Genomic DNA, 26,334 nt, shown 5'->3' with positions numbered 1-26,334 from the left:
CTGTCTAGCTGTTTAGAAGATGAGTGAGCCTGATAAAGCTATCAACCACGCTATCCCTCAGAATTAGCAGGCAGGAAGGCCGATTGTGCCGAGCGGCGCCGGTCTATTAGAAGACACCTTGAAGTATATTATGAATGCCTCCTTAGCTGGCCTTTCATTCTGTCACGAGTAGAATCTTTTATCTTCTTTTTAACAACGGCACTGCTAATGCCGCTGATTTTCAAGAAGCATCTAGAAGGGCTGCTGTGCATGGTCATATTTACTTCTGAAAATCGATGACGGATGTTAACAGCCTGCAAAAAACCCCTGAAGAGTTCGAGACCATCTCTGTTTTTTGTGTATACTCAAGTTAAACCTATGAGAGTTCAGTAAAATATCAGACAGTGTGTCTCACTATGGGAATACCGCAAGTATCGCGTAGGGTGCTTTTGTAGTTACAAATGGCTGAGTCTCCTGTACTGTTGGAATGAGAATGTGAGCTAAAGTGCAAGAGAGGCACCCGAGACTCAACTGTTGCAAAGGTTATGATGGAGAATCAACACCTTTAATAAACTATAATAACTGTGAATTTCAACTTCCACCGAAAAACTGGGATGGAGATGCAGTGTAAACTCAATTCAATTAATTTAAAAACACCTTTGAATACAGCAGCAATAAGTTTTACTGAACAGAGAACATGTGAGGTGTGTGTATCGGATGGGGAGGCAAGCAGGACTGTGGAGCTAAATCCACCTCTTCTTTGTTTTTCGATTCACATTTGTCAATCATTTTCTCTTGTTACTGATCCCACCTATTCCTTCATCCACATCTATGTTTTTTCCATTCCCCCCCCACATGCTGCTCGAGCTGAATCATCTTTTTCCCCATGTTGTTGAAATGGTAGTTTTTTTCTGTCCCTGTGTTGTCAAAAGGCCCTTCTGCTTTTCCCCGCTCCTGTTTTCCAGCTCTGTCATGTCACACCCATCCTTGCCTATCTCTCCAGCCCAGTACACCACATAAATCCAGTACCACCTTCCCATCCCTGTGCCATGTGCTTCTCATTGACGTCCAGCCTTTCCCACACATCATTCTGCAGCATATAAACAAAGCTCACAGCATCCCTACAGAGATACTAGTTTACATTATCCCCCCAAATCGTAAGGAAATGAACATACAGTACTGTGCAAAAGTCGTGGCTGAGGAAAAAGCTTAACACCATTTTGTACATCTGCTCAGAAAAAAACCCCACAATTTAACACTAGAATATATGCAAATGAACAGCATAACATTAAAACACAACAAGAATTTCTTCTTTTCCCCAAAAAGTTACTGATATCTTGTTGGACGGCTAGAAGAACATCACTTCAGTCCCCAAACCTCTCCTCAGGGGGACCTCAGCCATTACATATATTTGTTAAATTTCACACTGACTCAATTAATTAATTAACTTCATTAAGTAAGCTAATGAGGTACTGATTGGCCATATGAGGTGTGCTAGTGGTTGAGTCAAAAAAATATAGGGGTATATACAGTAGGATGGCTGCTGTAAAGACCAAGGTGATTTTAGGTGACGGTTGGAAATGGCCAAGGTCACACACTTTGACAGACATATTATCATTTTACATCTACATGAAGCTAGACTATTTTTCTCTGACTACCTGAGACGCTTTTGCCTGGTATTGTATATAATTGTATATATGAGCAAATATGCAGAGATTAAGAGAAAAAAGAATGAGATGTGCAGTAATATGAAACTAACTACACGCCTCAAAGTGGTTTGTCCCACTTATACCATGGCAAACCAACAAAAAATTTATAGTAAACTAATGCCCTGCCCACTTTCTTTCAGAAGAAAATGATTTGAGTTGGTATTCAATAATATTCCAATGTGAGGGGGTTAGGCGCATGCACCGATTACAGTGCGTTGCCGCACCCACCACACGACAAACCACCGGAGGGATGAGAACCTGAGTGCAGCCATGCGGTGGGTGACACCTCAGCACCACACTAGTCCGAATGGACCAATGGGAGTTTTTCCCGGTGGCTGGAGTGCCAATCCTGCCACCAACCCCCAACTTATTCCCTATAAGTTGGAGGACCTCCTTATAGGGCTGGATGTAGAATAACATCAAACCCAGAACAGAGCAATTGCAGGTTAAGGGCCTTGCTCAAGGGCCCAACGCAGTAGAATCACTCCGGGCATTCATGGGATTTGAACCAGCAACCTTCCAGCAGCTGGCACAGATCCCTAGCCTCAGTGACACCACTCCACCCACAATTCCAATGTGCTCTTATAAATATAGTCCCTATAAGGATAGAACGTCTAGTCAGGATATTCACTGAAAACGGAAAGTCCAATAAGTTACCATGGAAACCATCAACAAACAGGCTCTTATGTTTTGAACACCAAGGAAAATTATGCTGACAAGAAAGATTGCTTACTAATGAGTAAAATGTCACACAGGCCTTTATATAATGACGTTTAATAAAACACTAAAATGCATTAATGAAGAATTGTTAGTAGACTGTCACAGCTACCTGTGCAGTAACATGAAAATAATTAACACCCAAGTGGCATCTCTGGACCAATAAGAAAATACTATTTACCGAAAGAAATAACACATGACTCTTCATTGTGAACATTTGGAAGGAATCAGGCGCAGTACAGAGAAACAGTACTTAGGTACCTCCAAAGTAGTAGGAGCCTCCGGTCTTGATCTGAATGGCGGTGTTGGTCCTCACTGCTGAAGCCTCGTCACCGTCAATTGTCAACATGGCAAAGTTCTCCTTGGCCAGGAAGCTAACATCATGCCATTGTCCATCGTGCAGTCCTGACCCTGTCGGGGAGTAGCAAAGGAAATCTCTGGTTGGATTCTGATTTTTTAAAGGAAATAAAGAATTGGACATACTGACCAGTGTAGTACAAAATGAAAGCTGAACTGTATTCATTTTTAAATCAGGAGAAATAAAGTCATTTCTGAAAGCAGATGTTCCCGATGCTGCAGGAGTTACATCATGTGCATGTTGTCCTGCAGCAGTTAACCTTTAGTCCTTTCCTTAAACATGAAATGAATTTCCTCTCTGGGCATTATTACACATGAACCCCTTGTCTGGCGTTGTCTGCTTTCAGAAGCAAAAAGCGCAAGGTTTAGATCATAAGCTTTTTCCGGCAGAACTCCTATCTGCTGCTTTTCATGCAGATGAATTGGTCGCATTACCGCAAAATCAACATTAATCCATTTCTCCCAAAGCACAGTACTCAAGTAGTTATTTCATGAATATGTTGTACAGCAGAAACCATCAAAAGCTACTGGCTATCACTTTATTATTTTATTTTATTTTTTGCTGTTTTTTGCTGATTAGCACTTAAGTTGAAAAGGCAGGATGTTACAAGATGACAGTGCAGATTTCACAAATCACCAGCAGCGGAGTTTGACACTTCTCACATGGGTAATATAATAGATCAGACGTAGTGTAGTGCCAATATTAGTATTTCTCATATGCAATGTGAAAATTATTGAAGTTCACTGTGAAAAAATATCCAAAAAAGAAATTATAAGACTCCCCACCTAATCCTTAGTTCTTTATTACTCATGTGACTCTGCATTAGTGCTGGGGGGGGGGGGGGTACCTTTAGTCTACTTTCAAGGTTTACGGAAGATTGAAAACTCCTGGTCTAGACACATGTTCAGCTTCGCAAGGTTGGCTGCTGGTTCTGCACAAAGGGGAATGTTAGTTGTTACAATACTCACTTTCACTCTGTGTGAAAGAAGCAGCAATGGTTGTTATTGTGATAGTGTTTCCGAACCGCCCCATTTGTTAATAAAGTTCACCTATAGAAACGACAATTGTACCTTCTGACTCCGTCCTCTCATCCATAACATTCACTACAGAATTAAATAACAGGAACGCAAACTGTCATATATACTGCATTTACACACACATACCATTTGTCATGTACTACTGGTTTACAAAAGTCATCCATGAGGTATTGTGCTGGATATGTTACTCAGCAGGGTGTCATAGTTTTTCAGAAAATGATTTATGTCTTTCCAGTCCAAAAGTGTGTTGAGAGCTTCCGGCATGTCACTTCTCGTCTGAAGTTCAGTTTTGCTGTTATTTTGTTGCTGTTTATTTATTTATTTGATCCATCCATCTATGCATCCATCCATCCATCCATCCATCCAAATCTAATTTAAATTTGTTTCAACTGTCAAATCGGAGTTTTGTTTGGTGCGCATCGCAGTCTTCTGCCAATAATCTGTGCAGTTAAACTACTGCTTGGTTAAGTAAACAATGTTTTATTTCCACTTCATACGACACAATAGAGGAAGTTATTACCTCATTGTAGTCTAATTTCTGATTTCCATATTGCAAAACACAAAGTGACTTTGACAAAAGGCTGATTGGACCAGTGCCGAGCATGGTTTCTGACGAATGTTAAACAGAATTTGGACACATAATAATAATAAGAAGAAGATTAATAATATTTCACTAGTAAATGCAGAGTACATTTTGTACTCAGAAGAGGTTATCTAGAGAGTAGTTTTCGGCTATGACTGTAATGTATTTGAACAAGAGAAAACAGGGATGAATGTCTTAAATGTGTATGTACTGTAATGTGCAGGTCAAAAACATACAGTAAGAGGAGTCCATGAGAAAGTCATGAGGGACGAAGGGGTCTGACAAATAAAGCAGCTGACCCGGATTTCTCAGCCAGGCCTGTCCAGCTTGCACTCGCTAACACCCCCCCGAATTCTCAGTGTATAAACATGCACTCATAGGGTTAGTTACTGCCTATAGGATACTCAATATTTACTGTAGTAGGCTCAGTTACTGCCTATAGGATACTCAATATTTAGTATTAAAGGTGACACAGTAGCTAGTCTCACACTTCCAGGGTTGTGGGTTCAATTCAAGCCGATTCCAACAAGTTCTTCCTGTGATTGCATGGTTTTCTTCGCAAAGACCAAAATGACGCGGTTAGGTGAACTGTCGACTCTAAATTGCCCATAGTTTGGGTTTGTGTACATTGGTGAAGAGCCCCCCCCCCCCCTGCCCTATGCCCTGTGTATCCTGGGAGGTGGGTCTAGGTTCACCACAACCATGTACTGGATAAGTGTGAATGGAAGCTTGATAGACAACATGCAATATTAGTACCAAATTAAACACACACACGCTTATATTCATGTTTTTGTGAGTAGCATCCTTTATTTCCATGGGAAAAACTGTAATCCCAAAATGACAACCTTAACCCCTAACCAGCCCTAACCGTACCCATAAGTAACCAAACAAAAAAAGAAGTCTATTGGCATTTTTAATTTTTTAACTGCAGTAACCAAACAAAAAAAGAAGTCTATTGGCATTTTTAATTTTTTAACTGCAGTCACAGATTTTTTTCGATCATAAAATTTAATTTCCCCTTGTGGGGACTGAAAAAAGTCAAAATAATGTAAAAATAACAAAATAACACTTGTGTCTGTGTGTGCGTGCATGTGTGTGCGTGTGTGTATTGGTCATTAGCGAGAGCACTTCAATCTCATGGCTAATGGATCCATTATGAAATCATTTTGGTTGTCCATGCCCAATAAAGTCCAAGCCCAGAAGAAAGGCAAAACACTTCCCATTATCCTTCAGTTTACACAGAGACATGATTAATATACCCAGTGCAGGAGATTCTGTAAGCTGCTCTGTGCAACTCATGACCCCTTACTGCTACACTAACATCAACTCCACTCCGCTCGCAAAGCTGTATGTGCCACTCCAAGAGGAAGAAATAAAATAAAGATTACACTTTCCTCCTGGAGATTGACATTGTCCCCTTGTCTGGAAAGTGCTTCACAATGATTTATCAAAACAGTTCTACCTACGTGAAACATCCAAGGCTGTGGGTTTGATTTCTGCAGTTTGTTCCAGGGTGGACTCTACCTTGTCAGGGGCCTTGGGCAAGGCTTTACTTGGGAGGTCCCCCATACCAAGAAAACGAATAATCATTTCACGGGGGCCCTAGGCATGTGCGGTGTGCCCCCTGCCTCTCGTTCGGTGTTTTCTGGAATCGGCTCAAAGTTGACTGTAAATTTACTGGATAAGCAGTTGTTGAAGACGGATGGATTTGCACACTGATGTACGCCACTGATTTGGTTCCTTTAAGCCCGGTTTTAAAATTAAACATAAACTTGCTTGTGCTATTTTCAGTAGAGTCATTCAACTAAAAATTCGTAAAGACCACAAAATTCACAATATTTTTCAAAGTTCACAGAGACTATCATTATGCAGACACCTGTGTTTCGATTTTCCTTTTGAAGATTTTATTTATTTTTTATAAATATAGTGTTTGGCTCATTTGAAGCCAGGCATAAAAACCAACTTTGATTTGTTTCATGTCATAAAGTACACAATGAATCGAATGAAAGTGTATATTTTACATCAAAATTAGAAAAACATTCAATTTTGCATGTAGATTTTTTTTTTATTTTGAAGAGTTGTTTATTTTGTGCATCTAAAACATTGCACAATTAGCATTTTTTTAATTAAAAAAAGTCAAGGTGAATCCCCTTTGCAACACAGTGATGGCTTATTTTCATCCGACATCTCAATTTTCCCCCAGGTTCCAATGGCCTCGGCGAGTTTCCTACGGTTTAATCATTAGCATTCAGTTCACAGCAGCCTCCTCCTTTCACCTTTCTTCTAGTGAATTGCATGAAACATGTTGTGGAAATCCATAAATATTAACAATTCTAAATGTGAAGGGCCTCTGGACATCTTTTCAGGGAAAAGCAAAAAGAAAGGCAAAGTTTTCCTGTCCAGTGTCGAACCACAGAATATACATTTTCTGTATATATGCATTACATTTGGAAAGCAGGGGCTGCTCATTTTGACTTGTTATTATGGTTCTTGGCAATAAATATACAAAAGATGTTCCATGTTTCAGCCTGTATCATGAAGCCGGATTTCTTGCAGAGCCGGATAACTTGTCAGATTTAAGGTAACCCAGTAAAAATGAACTCTATGTTTGTTCAATTATTCAGCCCAGACTGCCTTAAATCTGGCAAGTTATCCAGGTAAACAGGAAATCCTTGTGGGCAGAATATGGATAAATGGATGATAATAACTGGATGAGCTGGAAAGGAAAATGGATGGATGAATGGATGGATGGATGAATGGAAGAATAATCATAACTAAATATTGCACCACAAACATATAGAAATCAGAAGTCAGCCTAGATTCAGCACGATTCTACCAGCATTGACTTCAAAGCAAGGCTCTTTTAACAGCGGCCTGGATGTTAAGGAACATTCTAGTACTGTCGCCTCCCATCAAAGATCCCGCAGACTGAGGATCGTGATTAAAGGCCATTGGACGCTCAATCAAACGTCACACAAGGAGGCCCTGCAACATGAGAAATGACTCCTGCTTCTCTTTGAATTTGTTCCTGCATGCGGGAGACATTCCACTTGACTTTGAAATTTTCCAATATTAAACAGGATCTTCGGTGAAAAAGGGCAGAACATTTCAGGAGGTTTTTAACGTATGTCATATTTTCCAAAGGGAACACTATTTTTATGTTACATTTAACTTCCACTATATATTATAGTTATTTGTTTCCTTGGAAAGTTTATATATGGGAAGAGATGGTGGCTCTGTGGGTTGTACTGCAGGCTGACATCTCCTGGGTTGGAGATTTAACTCCTGCCCGTGGTTGTGTGTGTGCGTGGGTGTGTTATTGTGTGTGTGGAGTTTGCATGTTCCTGTCTTCACTTAGGCTTTCTCCAGGTACTTCACTTTCCATCCACAGTCCAAAAGCATGTAGTTAGGTGAACTGGCGTAGCTAAATTGCCCTAGATGAGTGATTTTGTGAGTGGTGTGTGAGCAGGTGCCCCGTAATGGCCTGGCATCCATTCCAAGGGTGTCCCCAGCCAGGTGCCCTGGGATAAGCTTTAGGGTCAAAGCAACCCTGTACTAGCTAAGCATTTATGGCAAATGGATGAACAGCCATCCAGTATATAACGCTACGCAGAGCAAAGCACATAACTTGGAATTTCACACAGCTGGAAATTTCAGGAAATCTCGGCTAGATCAAGGGCACAAAAGAAGTTCTACTTCCAAAAATGGGAACTAGCAATTTTTTGGTCACAAAGCCAGTTCTTTAAGTAGACTACCTGCAGCTACCTCACTGCTGTTCAGAAGAATTATCTCCAGTTTGTCCTTTCTGAATTCAGTTTATGCAAGCCACTGACTATGAACGGCTGTAAAAAACAAGAAGCATATCAGGCCATATGGAACAGATCATTTCACAGATCACTCTGAATACTCTGTACATCAAATCAATTACATGCATACTGTATATATGATTAGCACTCTGGAGGTAAACAATAGCTAGGCATTAGGTAAATATTAGCAGTTGTGTAAACAATAATATGGCTTGGAATTATGCTTTAGTTAAAAGGAAAATAGAAATATTTTCTTTTTAACAAATGAGCATTAAACATGAAAGTCAATTGTTTTTAAAACAACTGCTGGTTAGTGCAAATCCTTTGAGGCCCAAACCATGCCAACTGGAGTGTTTTATTATTTATGTCGATTTCCAGTGAATATTTTTGAGGGATTAAATGTAATCGTTTTTTTTCCCCAGTACAACAAAAATATGGATCAATGACTGAGTAGAAATATATGTCTTCGTTCAGCACTTTCTTTTATAGCAAATGAGGAATTATAGGAAAAGAGGACATTACAGCATTATAATCACTTCCAGTTTAATTTCTCTGTTATAATATAACACATTTGTGATACAAAATGGTAGCACAGTGGCTCACTGGGTAAGACTACTGCCATAGATCCCACCTCTACTCCAATTGTGTGTAGTTAGTGTAGCATGTCCTCCCTGAGTGACGTGGATGTGTGCAGTTAGCTTGTCCTCCCTGAGCTTCCTCTGGCTGTCCATAGTCGTGTAGTTAGGCTAACTGGTGACAACAAATTGCCCAAATGGTAAGATTGTGCATGTATCCCATTCTAGGGCAGCAATTCATAACCAATGGATCATAACCCAAATTTGGGTCATGGCAAGTTCTGAAAGGGTCGCGAGGCAAAATTGGAAATGTATGCATTTTAAAACCAGCAAGCTCCTATGCTGATTCATGATCAGATTTCCCAGGCACAGTCTTAGAATTAACTTATATAAAGGGGTCTTGGGTGTGCAAATGCTTAGTGCAAAACCAGTGAACGTTCATCCAATCCAAGAAGCTAAACCACAGATGCTTAATTTAAAATTCACTGGCACATCCAATCAGATTTCTGTGATAGACATTGATTGGCGTAAATTGCAGAGTGCATTGAGTGCTTGATCATAGCGTTAATTTACACCTATACTTGATATAGGGTCACGACTGAGCTGGCATGGTAAAAATTGGGTCGCGGTGCAATAAAGGTTGAGAACTACTGTTCTAGGGTATATACTGTAGGGTATATACCTGTAAAAGATGAATGAATGAATGAATGAATGTCTACATAATGGCTATAACTGTACACCTTGTCCAATTCTCCTCAGACCATATAAAACTGACACAATAATTAATACAATAAAAACTTAATATATGCTAAATGTTAAACAAAAACACAAGAAACAAGTTTGCAATTATCATTTCCTTTATCAACTTCTAAACTACCAGCAAACCAAAAGCTAGAAATAATTTTTTATTTTGTTCTTTATTCTATCCTTCATATTCATGTTTAAATTCCTGCATATATCTCCATCTTGTACTCTTCATTCATAATACCATACTACAGAGCTAGAGTAAATCCAACTGACATCAAATTCGTAATGGACTCAAAAACAACATATTCTTGATTTCCCTGAAGCTATATTTGAGCCCACACATGTACTTTCAGATGTATCATACATCATTTACAGCATTGGATAAATCTTCTTCTACCCAAATTAAAAACATATATTCAAAAAAATATATTAAATATTATATATTAAATAAACAAAAGAAAAAATAAACATATAAATATTAATTTTACTTCTTTCCTTAAGGGATACAGTGCCCAGAACTGTGTGGTACTTTACATAAAATTTTAAGGTAGGAATGTTGTATTAGTAACATATTTCACAATGTCATATTCTTAAGGGCTGATTAAAAAAAAATGTATACTTTACTTTTCATCAAATACTTTTCGAGATATTGCAGTAAGATTGTGGTGTGTCATTCTAGCCGAAGCTAAGTCTTAAATATTTCAGGAAAATGTAGTGAAACAGGTCCCGTCAACCAAATGAAAATGGGTATTGAGTTTGAGATAGAGTTTACCATTGTCTGCTAGTGCAAATACAGTACAAAACCACCAATACTGTGAACTGCAAATGTGATGACTTGGTGACGTAGTGTGTATCATAATTGCCTGGTTCAGGAAGACACTACTACGAATCTGAAACCTTGGTACAATTTCTGGTTTTTAAATCAGACCACTGGAGAGACTTTTCTGGTATAATTTAATTTCATTCAAATTACAAACGTCAAGAGTTCTACATTAATGAATTAAGACATTTGACACAAGGACACCTAAGAGCATTACTGAGTGTCGATACTTTATAAAACACCCTTAATGTCACTATAGAGAGGGAAAAGCAGACCTCAGCAAGTGAGAGATTTAAGTCCACACCACTTTTGTGACAAGGACTGCGGGATGCCATTTTCCATTTTTACAATGGCAGTTAAATTCTCTGAGGCGAGGGGCCTTCTCATCATACCAAACGGCAGCAAAACAGCAGGGTCTGAAATTCACCTGATGACTCAAGAACAATTTATTTACCTGCTATCCCACCGCCCTTCAGGACCCTCTTTGAAAGATCCGTTAAAATGAAACAGACTTTAGTTTCCACAGCCTTGTTGCTGGAGTCAAATCGACTGTTCATTGTAAATATTTTACATAAGAAGCTTTCTCTTCAGGATTTTCGTTTTAAAGACAAGTTAATTTTTTATTCCGTAATAGGAAATATGGACTGGTCTGTGATCAGACACCCAAGACAAGAAAATGTGCGGAAAAATGTGAAGGAAAAAAACAATGACATTGTGAAGGCGACCAGCAGTAAACCAGCCTTTCGTGTCTTTGGCCTGCAGGTCCCAGTACCTTTGCTATGGCTCAGGAAAAACTTGCAAGGAGCTCAAGAACATCAGAGAATTAAATACCCATGTCTTAATGTCCCTTGAGAAGACAAAGTAGGCAGAAGAGGACCAGCAGCGGGGCTGCAGAATCCCCAGAGCAACGTTTCTGCTGGTGGTCAGAACATCCATCCATTTTCTGTAACCGCTTGTCGTATTCAGGTTCGGGGGGTCTGGAGTCATTTAGTAACCCCAGGTTACCTCAGCATGTCTTTGGAATGTGGGGGGAAATCAGAGCACCCAGAGGAAACCCCAGGATGACATAGGGAGAACATGACAACACCACACACACAGAGATTCATGGCAGAGACTCAAACCCTGGTCCCAGAGGTGTGAGGCAACAGTGCTAACCACTGCACCACCGTGCTATTTAAAACATAACACTAGAACAAAATTAGATTGATGACTGCAGCTTTAAACAGGTTAAAAGGTAAAACTGACCCATATGTTTAGTGAGTGGAAGATGCAAAGAAACAAGCTTGTCTTAAGTTATGTGCTGTAGATGTTTCATGCCCAGCTGTTTCTCATCCTAAAGACCAGCTGTGACCTTGTTAAAATGGAAAGCATACATAACATCAAGTGAAATGTAGAATTCTTGTGGTTACAACCGACAGAAATTTTTATGTCCCTTGAATGAAAAGCATAGTTACATTTTTTGAAATGCATAACTGGATATGAAAAAGGCACAGCTACTGCGCTTTTCTTTACTTTTACGTTTCTAACTTTCCAGTCATGACCTCCTTTTCCCTTCTGGAATTTTCTGACATCCTTGTGAAAGCAGTGTATACGACATAAAAATTGGAGTTTCCAGTAATTTTTTTAAAAATGTACTGTCACGGTAGCTAAAAAATGATGTATTCCAGCACAATTAGAGAGAAAAAAAAAGATTTTTACTTATAAGAAGGTAGAGAATGTAAAGGAACGGATTAGGAAAAGGCATAAAATGGATATTCCTCTTGTTTGATAACTAAGCAATATTTTTTGTATTTGGGTAATCGTTATAACTGCAACACATGTGGAGACATCACTTAAAACTGGGAAACTAATCCTTCTTTTAAAATGTTTCTTTTTTAACATTCAAAAGCTTTTCTTGAGAATTCTGTGGAAATTATAACAAAAATATTTAACTAGTCTGCAAGAGTCTCTGGTTATTAAGAAATTAGTATTTCTTTTATGAATCTGCCAAAAATGCCAACACGCCAATGGTGGAAACAAAAATAGCTTTGACTAGAAATCCCATCCGAAGGTATTTCATTAACATATGAAAACATAAGTGGAAAATGGGAATAAAAACATGGCTTATGACTGATGGGAAACCTGTTAAAATCAGCCACTATATTTTTAAATGCAATAAAAAAGAAATGTGCATTTTTCAGTCTCACTACCTGTTCATCAATTTATCAATTTCAGCCAAAAATACCATTTTTAGTTTATTGCTGCTCATTAATGCTTGCTTTTATGAATATTTTATGGAATATTTTTTTATTTTTAGAATATGTGTTATTACCCCGATGTTAAACCTCACGTGTAATGTGCAACAGTGTAAAAGCTAAACAAGCAAACAAATAAATAAACAAATATAGGCCTATTAAGAGAAATATTATTGTGTGCCGTTATAGCAAACACTTTCGCTTATTATTATGTCGACCAAAAGGATGGTGGAGCACTGCAACTACCTTCGAGGACCAGAAATTTGGGACAGAGCAAATAGGACAAGTCAAACTCATAAATACTTGAGGGGAAATTCCTGGAAAAAACATTAAGCCATTAACCAATTTATAGGGCGCCTTGAAGGCAGAGCAGCGTCACACATTGTAACTGCAGCCACATAAAATGTTTTTTTTGTTTCTTTCCAAATGGTAGTTCAAACACTGCCAATTGTGAGATTGCTGTGAGTCACTGAAGTGTCATTCAGATATTTTAGAGGGATATGTATTTGGAGGGGAAAACCACCAGCAATTTTGCCTTGTAGCCCATCAAATTGTGTACGTAATTGCACAGGCGAAAGACCTGTGACGTAACTGGTGAAGCTCTTACACCTCAAAACACTGGCGGATTAGGGTATGGGCAACATGGCCCGCCGCCCAGGGCAGCGTCTTGCTGGGGGCGGCACAGGGGGCCCCCGCAGAAACATACCGTTGTGACATTTTCGCAATCGAAAAAATTTTTATTGCTCATTTGCACGTCAGGTCAGTGATATCATGTTACCATAAGGGTCAAGTAGCCATGTTGGACTGTGCGCCATAATTGTAGTTTGTGGGCTCGGTAGGCTAGAACTCAGAAGTATGAGATGGGGACGGGGGCGAGGGGGGGTAAACTTCAGCTCGCCCCACTGGAAGTGTAAGGTGAGCGGGGGAATATATCAAATAGCTCACCTGTAACTTTGTTGAGGACCAATGCAATTTTTTGTTGCCGGGGGGATTGCCCAGAGCGCCATATAAGCTATGACCAACATTGCTTCACAATGTCGTTTACCTATATCAAACTATCCTCTAAAGGAGCACAGCGTGAGCACAAATATTACTGTTCATATTTTTATTTTATAATATTTTGAGTTGATACTGTATAAAGACACAAAAAGTAAAATCATTTAGAGGTGTTTCTTAAACTTTTCTGTTGAGAATGTAACGTTTATTAGCACTGCTCCCTAACCAGTGACTTTAACCAGGAAACATTTATAATATGCCATAGCAAACATATCACTTACACACGATTTGAGTGATTGCGTTCCGGCATGCCAAATCGCCATGGCAACAGCCTTCCTGCTTCTAATTATAAAAAATTATTTGCTAGCCAGGAAAAGCAGTATGTAATGTGCAACTAACTTAGAATGTGACTTTTTAATTACTTTGTGCTTTTTAAACATTAATTCAAGTTTCCTTGCCTCAAACACTTGAAGTTATTAGATTAACATTTACATTTATATCATTAAGCACCTGAGGTTAGTTCCCCAACCACTAGATTACATATTGCCATATTAATATATCACTAATGTTTTAAGGCTACCAAAGGAAACCAGACAGTGCTATAATTTCATCCTTAGATAAGTTGATACATTTAAGTTAATAAATACAGGACGCACTTTACTTGAGGGGACATGTAATGTAGTAGTACATGCTTACTTAATACATCAATTAACCAGTAACTACGTGTTAGTTACATACTGATCCCACGCTTGTTCATCATTAATCAATCATTACTGTTCATGTTTTCCATTCAGGCATATTAGTTACGTTAATGTGAGGGGGCAAAAATTACTTAATTAATTTACTACTCAAGAATAAATCGTGAACTAATATAGATTTCCCCATGAAATACATGGACTGTAATGACTGATTAATGATGAATGAACATGGGATCAGTACTTAACAAACACTTAGTTATTGGGTAATTAATGCATTAAGTATGTACTACTACATTATTAATGACCCTTCAAGTGTTACCTAAATTTGTGAGATTACTGAGAATTGAAAGAAAATCTCCTTTTTTCCCTCTTCTTGGTGGACCGTCTAAGGTTGAGAAAGATGCCTGTGTGCCTTTCAGTGGATGGAGCAATAAAATAATGAAAACGTAAAAGGCGAAGGGATATGGCAATTAAACATGAATCCCCTCAGGAGTCACGCTTAAGTACAGACCATTAGGAAATCCAGGCTCATTTGCGACGTGATCACTATACTTACTTCTGACTTAAAAGCTCATTCAGTGTAAATGGCGTCCCTGCTGCTTAAAGAGATCACGGCGCTGTGACGTGTCGGTAATTTCTCACACGTCAGTCAAAGTACGAACAGTCATGGGTGCATATCAACTTTGTGTGATCCTTCATGAAACTTAACTGCCCCTGAAAAGCCACTATAATTCACCAATGTTTATTTAAATTAACATAGGCTTGGAGGGCTTTAAATTATGTGGTTTTTTTTAAAAGAGTTATTTTTGTCTGAATGGGCGTCTGCCTTATTCTCCATGCTTGCCATTCAGAGTCACTTCACTGCAAGTGCAGCCAATCATAACTGCTTCTGTAACTGAACTGTAGTCGAAGCCTGTACCCCCCCCCCCCCCCCCCCCCCCCCCCCCCCCCCATGATGCAAAGTCTGACTCTGAATGAAGCGCAGGTTTTAATCCCGCAAAAGAGAAGCACGTCGACATTGGAAGCAAGAGAAAATCTGAAAATAAGCAGTCACTCACATTTAAAATACTGACTGGATCAGTTTCATGCTGATCTATTTATGAGTCAGGAAAAGCAGAAAATTACTCCTGTTCACCACACACCCTTTCCATATTCTTGTCATATTTTTCTTGCAATACTAGACCCAGAAGCCTGTGTATACGACTTAAGAAGCATGGTGAAAGCATTTTACGGCTGCACCAGGCCATAGATCATACGCCAACCTGGGAATGTCCCATTACTTCAGACAAAAAATTCCTAACATGGTTTCATATTCAAATTTTATATAGATCTATGTTAAATTTTATGAGATGGTTTCCTTGCAAGTATAAGAATTATAAATGAACCAGGATGGGTGTCTAGATGGACTGGGTGGATGGAATCAAAGGATAAGACCTATTAACTGTCGCATGTGAAATCATTAGCATGCATTACAGCAATTTATAAATCATATCCATCTCTGTCAAAATTCTGGCTTGACATGAGTTAGGAACGTGTCATCTTGGTAAGTGTAAGTCATAGCCACAAATGAAATAAAATGACCAGATTATAAAACATAACAAGGTTCTTAACTGGGCAATGAGCATCCATAGTGATGTGCTAAAATGTGCCTACTTTTTGGGCTACCTTCCGACATGAATGCATTCCACACAAAGGCAAAAAACACAGTCAGCCTGAAGCGTCTTCGTACATACAGCAGAATAACAGCTTTATACCTCTCATTATACCTCAGACACTATCAACACTGTTGAGTTCTGGCTCTCCAGCTACATTAATCCCACTGCCAAAAGTCTTATCTAACATAGCTGGGCTTCTTTAAGTTAGTAATTTTTGACTATACATTTTGACTTAATTAGCAGATGCTTTTGTTCAAAGTGACGTACATTTTGAAAAAGCAGAGTTGGTGGACCTTGCTCATGGGCCCTATGGTGAAATCATTCTGTCAACCGAGGGATTTGAATGAGTGACCTTCCAAGCACAGGGACAACACGCTATCCCAGCGAGCCACATTACTCCCGCCCTTAAGATATGTTCCACATCACGTTGCTTCAGGTATTTAAGTTAGACAAGCTGTGACAGCAGTATCAGTGTTAGAGAGCACCACCCAGGCCTTACCTGCTGATATGTCGATGCGCGTGCTCTTCCCGCTCGTGACGTTGATGCCGACGCTGACTCTGCCCTCTTTCAGGCCCATTTCCACAGCACCGTCGGCCAGTATGCCAAACAGCAGCAGCCCGCTGGGGTTCCAGGTGCGGAACTGGAAGCTGACAGACACCGTGTCGTGGCCCCTTCTCCCTGGGAGCTGCAGGTAGCTGGTGGCATTGAAGAACACCGGTGACGTGTGGGACTCGATGCAGGAGAAGCTCAGGTTACGCTGTGCAAGCCAAGGAGAGAAACAGGGAATGAATCAGAAGCAGGTTCATTGGCCAAGTACTGTTCACACACCCAGGGAATTTATTTCTAGTTGTCAATGGCTCTCATATACCACATATAACACAGGGCTGGATCTACCTTTTCAGGAGCTCTAAGCAAAACTTTCTTTGGCGGTCGCCCCTACCAAGAAAACTGTAGATCATTTCACTTCCTCCACAACGCAGGTAATTCAGGAACTCAGGGCAACTGACTATAGCTGGTTATGTTCCTGCCTGTACAGAAATATTCTAATTTGGTGTATATGGTTTTATTTTTTATTTTTCATTAAATCATTCTTCTTTATAAATTATATATCAACACTTTACTTAAGGGCATGTTTTTAGTAATTTATAAACATTCATAACAAATAATAATGCATTCACAAAGCATTACAAACATGGCTATAAATATTTATCAAAAGGCATAACACTTTATACCCATATTTTTATATAAAGATATCTGTAGTGCAATATAGATGAGAGCTTCATAAAGCATTCCTAATGAATAATACACATGGCTGTAATGTGGTATGCTTTTTCATAAATATTCATAGCCATGATTATAATGCTTTATGAATGTATTACAATGTATTAAGAATGTGTCCATAAATTACTAAAATCATGGCCTTAAGGTAAGTGTTATCTATATCTTAATATGTAATATTCATTTTTTTGTTCATGTTCTTTGCCTGGACCATCTTGCACCGATCGGGCCCCATGCAGCTGCTTAGTTTGCCTGCAATTAGATCCGGCTCAGTATATACAGTACAGTACATACACAGACACATAAAGTTCAGCTAATATATACAATGTGCATGTGTAGTTGATAAATGCAAAACAAGTGTTGGAGTATGTGTTGGTACAAGGAATGCTGGAGGAAATGCAATATGCACACATTAATACTCATTATTTATATCGATGTCATTATGGGGGGTAACAGTGCCAATGATGGGTAACAGGTGGGTTATGTAGGGTTAGCGGTGTAAGTAAGCTGAGGCAGCTGGGTCAACTGTCCGTAAGGGTGGCAGTAACTGGTTCAAGAATGACAAAGTCACATGATTATTACAGGGCGTTTTTTTTTTAAGCACGGATGGCTTTGTGTCTGAAATAATTGATAAATAAATAAATAAATAAATAGTGCTTAAGCTCCAGCAACCCTTTTCAATTGCCTTCTGAGAAAGGATCTAGGAATTATCTAAATTTTGACATTTTGGGTAGATTTCTGGTTTTCGGTTTCCCCAAGGAAAAAGCCCTTTGTAAGCAACTGCAATAAAACTCTAATACTTTTTATAGCCACAGCAATAACACTCTTTATAGAACAAACAGATTTTTCTGTAAACCTCTATAAATCTGAGACTATAACATACTTATGCTCTATACAGTATGTACATCTCTTTTAGCAATTCATGTATAGCAAAACTATAAATATATAAGATATTTGTTTGTTTGTTGTAACATCCTTTGAGCTGCTTGACACTTTGGGATTTATAGCCTTCTTATAGCAAAAATCGAAATATATTATCAGTACATTTCATTAATATGGATTTATAATTTACCGTCATTAATAATCCCAGACAACTTGTAATTACTTTTAATGAGCACATCTTTGTGTTTTCAGATGAGCGCTAATGCCAGTGTTTTTTTTAAAGTTAATCTTCAAAAACAAAGAGGAAATATTTCCAACCATGCCAGTAAGAGACAAGCAGTAGAACGTTAATCTTTATCAAGACTAATAGCTACAGTCAAGTGCAATAAAGCGGAAGCTTAGATTCTCAGCAATTAATCACATGCATAATATGTTAGGAATTTTAATCAAAGCTGTTGACTCTGTTCATTTTTTATTCTGCTGAATCTTCTTCCATGCTGGAAGCCGGCCAGCTCCACATTACGTTTACTCTGCACCACAGATTACTTGGATTTTCCAGTACATAGTAATAGGAACAGTGGGAATACATCAGCACTTTTATATCAAAACATGTTATCTAACAAAGCACTAGACTCATCATGTCATGATTCAGCATGTTTGTAGATGACGAACTTCCAAAAACGCACAAAATGAGCTAAAGCAATGATGCAATTAATTTGACACAATTCTGAGCCCTTTCCCTGCTGTTTTAGTAGTAATGGAGCGAAGTGCACATTGAGAACATATTCAAAGTTCAACTGAAAGTAAATCAGCCTGAGTCAATCCTCCCACATAGATTCGATGATCTGTTAAGTCCTTCAAGTGAAATGGGGGTTTTATGAAAGGTCTTTGAGACTAGATGGCACAGTCTGAACATTAAAACCAAGAAAAACATAAAGAGTATTGGGGGGGGGGGGGGGTGGGGAAGGGACGAATGATGTTCTTTCTTTGCATTGAAGATACAGCAAAGGCACTCAACCAAGTTTTCTCGCTATAGTTTGTGTAAGACGATAACACGTATGTAAGCTGAACATCCATCACAATACACATATTAAGCCATAAATGCCCTTTAGTGGTTCAATACAAACACAACTAACAGGATCATTACATGTGTGTATTTTCCACATCTCTACAAAACTATCTATGAATTTTTCAATTCAAACAACAACTGCAATAAACAATAAGAAAATAATAATTTACTTTTAATAACTATATACCTTCTGTTGTACCATTTCAAATACATGTACTTTATAGATACACCAGTTCATACCGTGACCAGCGGGTGAGCAGGGAGCGGGGAATCAGGAACGGGGAGACGGAGAGCCAGGAACGAAGGGTTTATTGAGGAAACGACAAGGCAAGGCACAAAACGGTGTAGACGTCAATGACAGGACTGGGGAAACATACTTGAACGCGGAGTAGATCTGAGATCTCTTTTTGGAATAATCTATTGTTCTGACCAGTGGACCTATTAGTGGGTTACTGTACAGCCAGTGTTAAAAACCCAGAACAACCAGTGAGAAATATAACCCAGGTCAGTAAACTTATTCCCATCTGAAACAACACATAATTATATACATAATAGTGTATATATTATTGAATGTCCCCACAATGTGGGGGGAAAAAACTGCTCTAAACTCAATTGGATAAAAATCTGTGAATACAATCAAAGAATTAAAAATGCCAGTAGTCTTGTATTTTGTTTTGGTTATTTATGGTTATGGTTAGGGCTGGGTAGGGGATACAGTTGTCATAGTTGAGATTAAGGTTATGCCCAAAGAAATGGCCATATACTGTAGATACTTTGTGTGTGTGTGTGTGTGTGTGCTCTTTGTGGGAATGGCATCACATCCAGAGTGTTCTCCTTCCTTGTGCCCATGACTCTACCGAATAAGAAGAATATGGATGGATGGATGGACGGACGGACACACGGCACTACTGAAATACAGGAATACACATTCACAAATACTGTGCCCCATATATGGTATTACAATAATGAAACAAATATCTGAAAGACAAATTTGGGATTGGTTGAGAAACACTACCTGCTGCTCCACCAAGTGATCTCTGCAACGTGATTGATTGAATCTGAATGCAGTCGTACCTTCGTGAATAATAACTCTCATTTGCCTACACAGCAAGCATGTCAAATTGCCAGAAGAGGGAGTCAATTTGTTTTCTCTTGGTACTTAGACGGGTGGCTACTTTGTCAGAGGTAACAGTCTGGTGGTGCCGGCTGTATTCATTTAAAACTTTGCTGTTTGCTAGGCAGTTGATAGCTTTTAAGTTACTCTTCCTGGAAGTTTTTGTTTCCCAGCCTCCATATATCTTACCACCACTGACATCACTCCATTTTCTTTGAACCTAAGCTATTAATTATTGTCCTATGATGATTAATTGATAGCTGCATAAAGTGAAGTCATTTACATTACGTCATTTTCAAAGGATGCCGTAAAATCGAAGGAGGCCTGAAGTAGAGCTTAGATCGGGCCCAAAAAATTAAACCCGACCCTACCCGAGCCCGTGCACCTTGTGTCCGAGCCCGACCCCGTCCGACACATTAACTGTAATTATGAGCCCGAGCCCGATTTAAACCAGACTATTTTTTAATACGTGAACCGTTGTAACAGACGTTCTCAACTACAATTCTAAGTTGTTTGAACTACAGAAATTAGTTTAGATTTATCTTAATGAAAAATGCAACAAGGACGAAGCATGTAAACTGCATTGTTTGTTTATTCAGAATGGATTTTTGAGACACGTTTAGAAGAAAAGCACGTTTTCACTTATCCAGTTCGCTTGCTGCTGGAACCAGTTTGTGTGCTCGGCATCGAACTTTAAGTAAAGGGTTAAGAAAAAGGTTAAATCCTTCCGTAAGCAGCCAACGAGGTATGTGTTAATTAAGTTTTAGTTAAGTTTGTTGTATTTAGCCATGTAAATGTAAATGCTAACTGAGGTTCGTGTTAACTGTATATGAATTCTCTAAGCTGTCTTTATTGTTATTTATGTTTATATTTCATTTGAATTTCAATGTTTGTTAGCTAATATTGTAAGTAAATGTGCTTGATTTTGTGTTTCCGTATCTGTATTTAGTTCTCACGTCTGCCATGATGGTGATAATAACGAAGCCACTGTCTTTCGAATAAACCGTCGGCTCAGTTAAATGCAAAGGACTCTTGTGCTCGTGTCTTACGGGAGGGAGCTACATTTATAATTATGGCATAGCTCTCCACCCAATTAGGCTAATTAAGTAATGATTTAAAAAAAAAAAAACCACACACAAATGCTTGATCATGGCCCCGCCCAGCCCGGCCCGGCCCGGCCCGGCCCGGCCCGAAGATAGTGGCAGGAAATATCGGCCCGACCCGGCCCACGGGTCGGGTCGGGTCGGGTCTGGGCTCGGGCTCGGGCAGAGAATCTAAACTCTAGCCTGAAGTTTCGATTTAGTGCATTTTGGCAAACTTGAACCCAAACACAGTATCTAATGGCTGGATAAGGAAGCTAGTAGCTAACGGCTAAAGGTTGAATTAAGGAAGGTATCTCACAAAACTCGAAGTGTCTAGCTTCTTCCTTCTTGCCAAGTCAGTGATGTTTTCGCCATTGTAGCTGATGCTCTCCATGCAGCCCCGGAAGTTTTTCCTGCTCCCCGTGCTCGGTTTTCCGGAGGACGGCATGCCACCAAAGCTCAGCTGTGAAGACACAAGAAAAACAGTTAATGACATCAATGGCCAAGAAGCAATGAAAGCAACCAAAGACCAAGACAGCGCCTAACTCTGGCAGAAAGAACAGCAAAATCCAGCAAACAGTTTAGTGTCATTCGTTCCAGGAGTGTTGGCAATGAATGTAATTACTGTACAAAGTGCTCACATTTCATGAAGTTACAATGACAACAGAAGTAGCTTAACCTCTACGTTGACACCTTTCATGTCATCATGAAACATATCACAAATATCAAAGGGTTATTCAAATCTTATCCAAGACACCTGCTTTTATTTAGAAAGAGATATATAATCTGTAAACATCTATGGATAGTAGATACTGTAGTAGAACAACGATGTCTGCCTTTGCTGCAGTTTTTAAACTGCCGATCGCAGAACAGTTATAGGAGAAAATAACAAACATAAACAGGAATTTTCAACATAGGAAGGATGATGGCCTCCAAGCTCTGAAAGAGCTGTTTTTTTCCGCAAAGTCTCATCCAGGGAGCATAATGACCCCACGTGTGCCTTCAGGCATTGCTAGTGTTTCTGACAAGGACAAAAATGACTCTTGAGCTCTCAATTTCTCTGTCAAAAAGGCTTGAGCAGACAAAAAAAAATATGTAGGCTTCTTTCTGAATGTAAGCATCATTCACCTGCACTTTTGGCAGTATATACACTCTTTGTTTGGTATGCCTTTGTGTATAAAGCATGAGACTCTATAAAAGACCTCCTGTCGCTTCAAGACGGATGCAGTATGTTGAGTTAGAACAAGCCCCGAAAGGTGTATTATTTATTTTGCTGAATTTCCTTTATTTGGCAAATATAGTTCAGTACTTTTCTACTCTGCTTTGACTATATATGGGAACAGCCTGCATCCTAAGTTGTGTACCTCATCGCCTTTGTCATTTCACCATTTGTTGGTCTCAGAGGATTTTTCGTGAAATACTTGCAAGAGTTTTATTGGTCGGCGGCACATGCAAATGAGTCTCGCGACTCATGCAACTGTACGAGTATACGACACTGCCATAAGTGTGACACTGAGGAACTTGTGAAATTCCACTAAGTAGGATTAAGACACATAGCGAGTTATGGAACAGAACCGTTTTATTTGCATTTAATCACACTTGGTAAAACCTACAGACCCCCATGTCGTTCAATAATGGTTTAACCCACAAACTTGAGCACTAATCATGGCCCTGCGTCAATCAGCACATTTCACGGATGCTACGAGAAAAAGAGGCTGCGTGAACACAGAGGCTGAAAGTGGTTTCCAGAATAATAAAGAACACAGATAATTGTGGGCCCTCTTCCATGCAAATCCTTCATGGGGTAATGCACCAGAAGAGGCCTTTTTGGCTGTATTAGTCTTAAAACCATTAATAAATCCGGGCAGCGTGACAGCCTGTAGTTCAGAGGCAGTCGTAATCCGCGGGACGCCGCCAGCAGAGCCAATCGAACGCCAAGGTGGGGGGGGGGGGGGGGGGTGCAATGAAAGCGAGGCAGCGAGGCTCTGCACTTCTGAGTTATGGCGCTGAGCTCCATGCGGTGCATCAGTCTGCTGCCAGCTGCTCACTTTAGCTCTGTGTCCATAGAGTGTGTGTGTGTGTGTGTGTGTGTGTGGGGGGGGGGGGCATTGGTTCAGCACAGTGGTGATATAATTAGGGAAAGCCCAGTCAAGCCTAGAATACTAAGCTGTACCATGTACTGTTGTTTGGGGCCTTAGCTGCCAAACATCCAAAGCCCATCTGGGACTTAAACATACATGCTTTCTTGGCTGCTGTGTCTTAATGATCCCTTTCCTGGATCTTCTCACCGGTGTGTGTGTGTGTGTGTGTGTGTGTGCGTGTGTGTGTGTGTGTGTGTGTGTATATATATATATATATATATATATATATATATATATATATATATATATATATATATATATTTATAGTAGCACAGTGCTGTTCATCTAGGTACAGATTACATAATTTTTGTTGTTTAAAACCAAGTAAAAATTATGCACATGCAAATTGGGACAATCACGGGAATAAGGCTGACTTTTTTGTGTTTTTCTAAACTTCTATTTAATGAGTATATTGTATAAGCACCCACTTTGCTTTCTGGTGGCGTGGTCTGAATTGACTCCGGAGCTCCAGCGAGAGCAGGAGGGTAATTACTATGTACTCCTAGTTCATTTTCTCCCATGGAAAGCGGGGAGGACAGGTAGAATGAGAGTGGAAGGGGGCCGCTGGTAACTCTCCGCAGCACTTTATCAACTGACGGGCTGTCATCGGTCAGTTGATAAAAAAGTGCATTTCCATAGAGAGCAAACAGCCCGACCCCTGCTTAAAATGCAGCACAGATTCAGCAGATAGCCAGACTGCATACCATATTCCATATAAAAGAATAGCAATTTGGTCAGGAGATTATTACTGTATTTATCCGGTTTTACAGGATAACACACATCATGCATGTCACGCAAATTTTATGGAATTATTTTTTTAACCTAGGTAAAAAATTGAGCCTTATAAATTCTTTTTTAAAGTCAGTTCTTGTGCCTGCTGAGTAAATTGCAAGAACTCCTTGACGGTGGTTTTTTTTTTTTTTTCTTACCTCGTAGTCCAGGTCAAGGTAGTCAAACTCTCCGTTGGTGCGGAAGTGCTGCGTGTGTTGGTCCAGGGTGAAGTTGACATTCCGCCTGTAGCGTTCGATGAGCACCGAGTGCCAGTGGTGGTCATCCAGTAAGCTTCCAGTGGTCACTGATGTGTGCCCCAGTATGGAGCCATATTGATTGCTGCCTATGGTTTGCACAACACATAACATTAAATGGCATATTTCAGAATGACTTGACGAGCAAAGAACTCAATCACTCATTTACAAGGGAGTAGGAGAGATTTGATATCGGGGGGACGGAACTTAATTTTAATGTAGAAGTCTATTTTTGCAGCGGACAAATGAAGCCAAATTAAAAACTACCCCCCACCTCCCCCGTCCTCTTTGGTTCCCACGCCTCCGCTCATTTACCCATCAGCAATAAAAGACAGTTAACAGACATCTTAATGAAGGCCCGGTGTTGAGCTACCTAGGTTTATCTGCAGAACCAGTCTAGCTTTCTTCAGCTCCAGGGTGATGTAGTCGCCCTGCTGTCCCTCCCCATGCAGGATCACCCCCTCACTCTCCGAGGTCTTAAACTTCAAGGTGATGACATCCTTCAAGATCTTCATCTTCTTCATTTTAAAACGATATGAGATCACACCCTGGCCGTCGAAGTTTATCACGTCCGCCCCTAGAAATGGCGAGAGGAGATCAGGATTCAGCATTCCTCACGTGTCAGGCTCGTTTAAGGTGAACGACAAGCTGAACGACCGTCTATGGTGTTTCTCTTTGTTAACAGTGGTTCCAGTTGTCATTCGCTGCAGCTGGTTTCCTGTGATAAACCACAGTGTAGCGGGAGGTTATTATAGCAAACCCACACCAGTTAACAAAATCGTCTAGATGGTTGCACAATTGAAGACAAATTTTGAGCCCCCCCCCCACTTGAAGGATATATCCTTGTGCTTTGAAATGTAAATGATTTCCGAATGGCTTCAGGATTTCTCTTGTGAACCAGCTTTCTGCTCAGACACAAAATGAGTAGGAAATGGTCATTCATATTGGAGTTAAGACCCAGTAACAAGACCTACTGGTCTATAATGGGGGTGACTCATATTATAAATATTACGATTCATAAACAGATTTTCCACCAGGAAGCAATACACTGTTAAGCCAAAATGCCTATTATTACACAGTGTAAGAAATACGCCACACGCTGGTCTGCAGCTGCCAACACGCATTTGGTTTTTGAAGCTTTGCTGTGTCTCAGAGCAAATACGTCACAAGGAATTCTTTAGGGCCCCTGGCAGCTTACAGAGACAGACACATTGTACCCTGCAGGTACCGCTATGGCATGTGCCTTCACTTAAACCCTAATTGATTTCTGTCTATCTGTTCTTAATTAAAATGTAAATGATCATGTTAATTTCTCAGTGGGGCGAATGACGACTCGCCAACCATTCCCAACCAGCTAAATTAGCTGCTATATTGAGACACATCTGTTTGTCAGAGCGGAGGCATACCGGCAATGGATGTGGGATACTTACAACAAATACTACATTCAGAAGAAAGTTCAAATACAGAGATAAGACAAGACCCAGACAAGACAATGCACAATCACATAAGATAAGACGAGACAGACTGTTTTATTGATCCTCGAGGTGGCAGCAAGGTGGCTCAGTGGGTAGCATTGTTGTTTCATCCTTCCAGTGTTAGCAGTTTGGTTGCTACCACCACTGTTTGTTTATAGACTACAGTTTCTTACACAGGTTTACTCCAAAACACATGTGGTTAGGCTAACCAGCATCTTTAAATAAGATTATAAGTGTGCATGTGCCTTGTGATAAACCTGTATCCAATCTATGGTGTACATCAGTCTTCTGCCCTATGTTGCTATTTGAATTGCTCAAGTCCCCCTACGACCCTGACCAAAATAAGGGGCGTT

General features: G+C 39.8%; 1 protein-coding gene across 2 annotated transcripts in view; it reads right to left on the bottom strand.

Annotated features, from left to right (window-relative positions):
* The window catches only part of LOC111854993 (contactin-associated protein-like 2), a 314,095-nt gene that overhangs the window by 125,410 nt on the left and 162,351 nt on the right, over positions 1 to 26,334 (bottom strand). For both annotated transcript variants that reach the window (XM_072700030.1, XM_072700031.1), the window contains 5 exons: positions 24,880 to 25,083; positions 24,411 to 24,595; positions 21,660 to 21,803; positions 16,414 to 16,672; positions 2,667 to 2,816 (listed from right to left, as the gene is read on the bottom strand). In XM_072700030.1, coding sequence (XP_072556131.1) covers positions 2,667 to 2,816; positions 16,414 to 16,672; positions 21,660 to 21,803; positions 24,411 to 24,595; positions 24,880 to 25,083 — 942 coding nt within the window. The remainder of the gene's footprint in view (positions 1 to 2,666; positions 2,817 to 16,413; positions 16,673 to 21,659; positions 21,804 to 24,410; positions 24,596 to 24,879; positions 25,084 to 26,334) is intronic.

The sequence above is a fragment of the Paramormyrops kingsleyae genome, chromosome 15 (genome assembly GCF_048594095.1).
Source record: "Paramormyrops kingsleyae isolate MSU_618 chromosome 15, PKINGS_0.4, whole genome shotgun sequence".
NCBI lineage: Eukaryota > Metazoa > Chordata > Actinopteri > Osteoglossiformes > Mormyridae > Paramormyrops > Paramormyrops kingsleyae.
The sequence above is the reverse complement of the archived record's forward strand: the minus strand, read 5'-3'. Positions and strand labels throughout refer to the sequence as shown.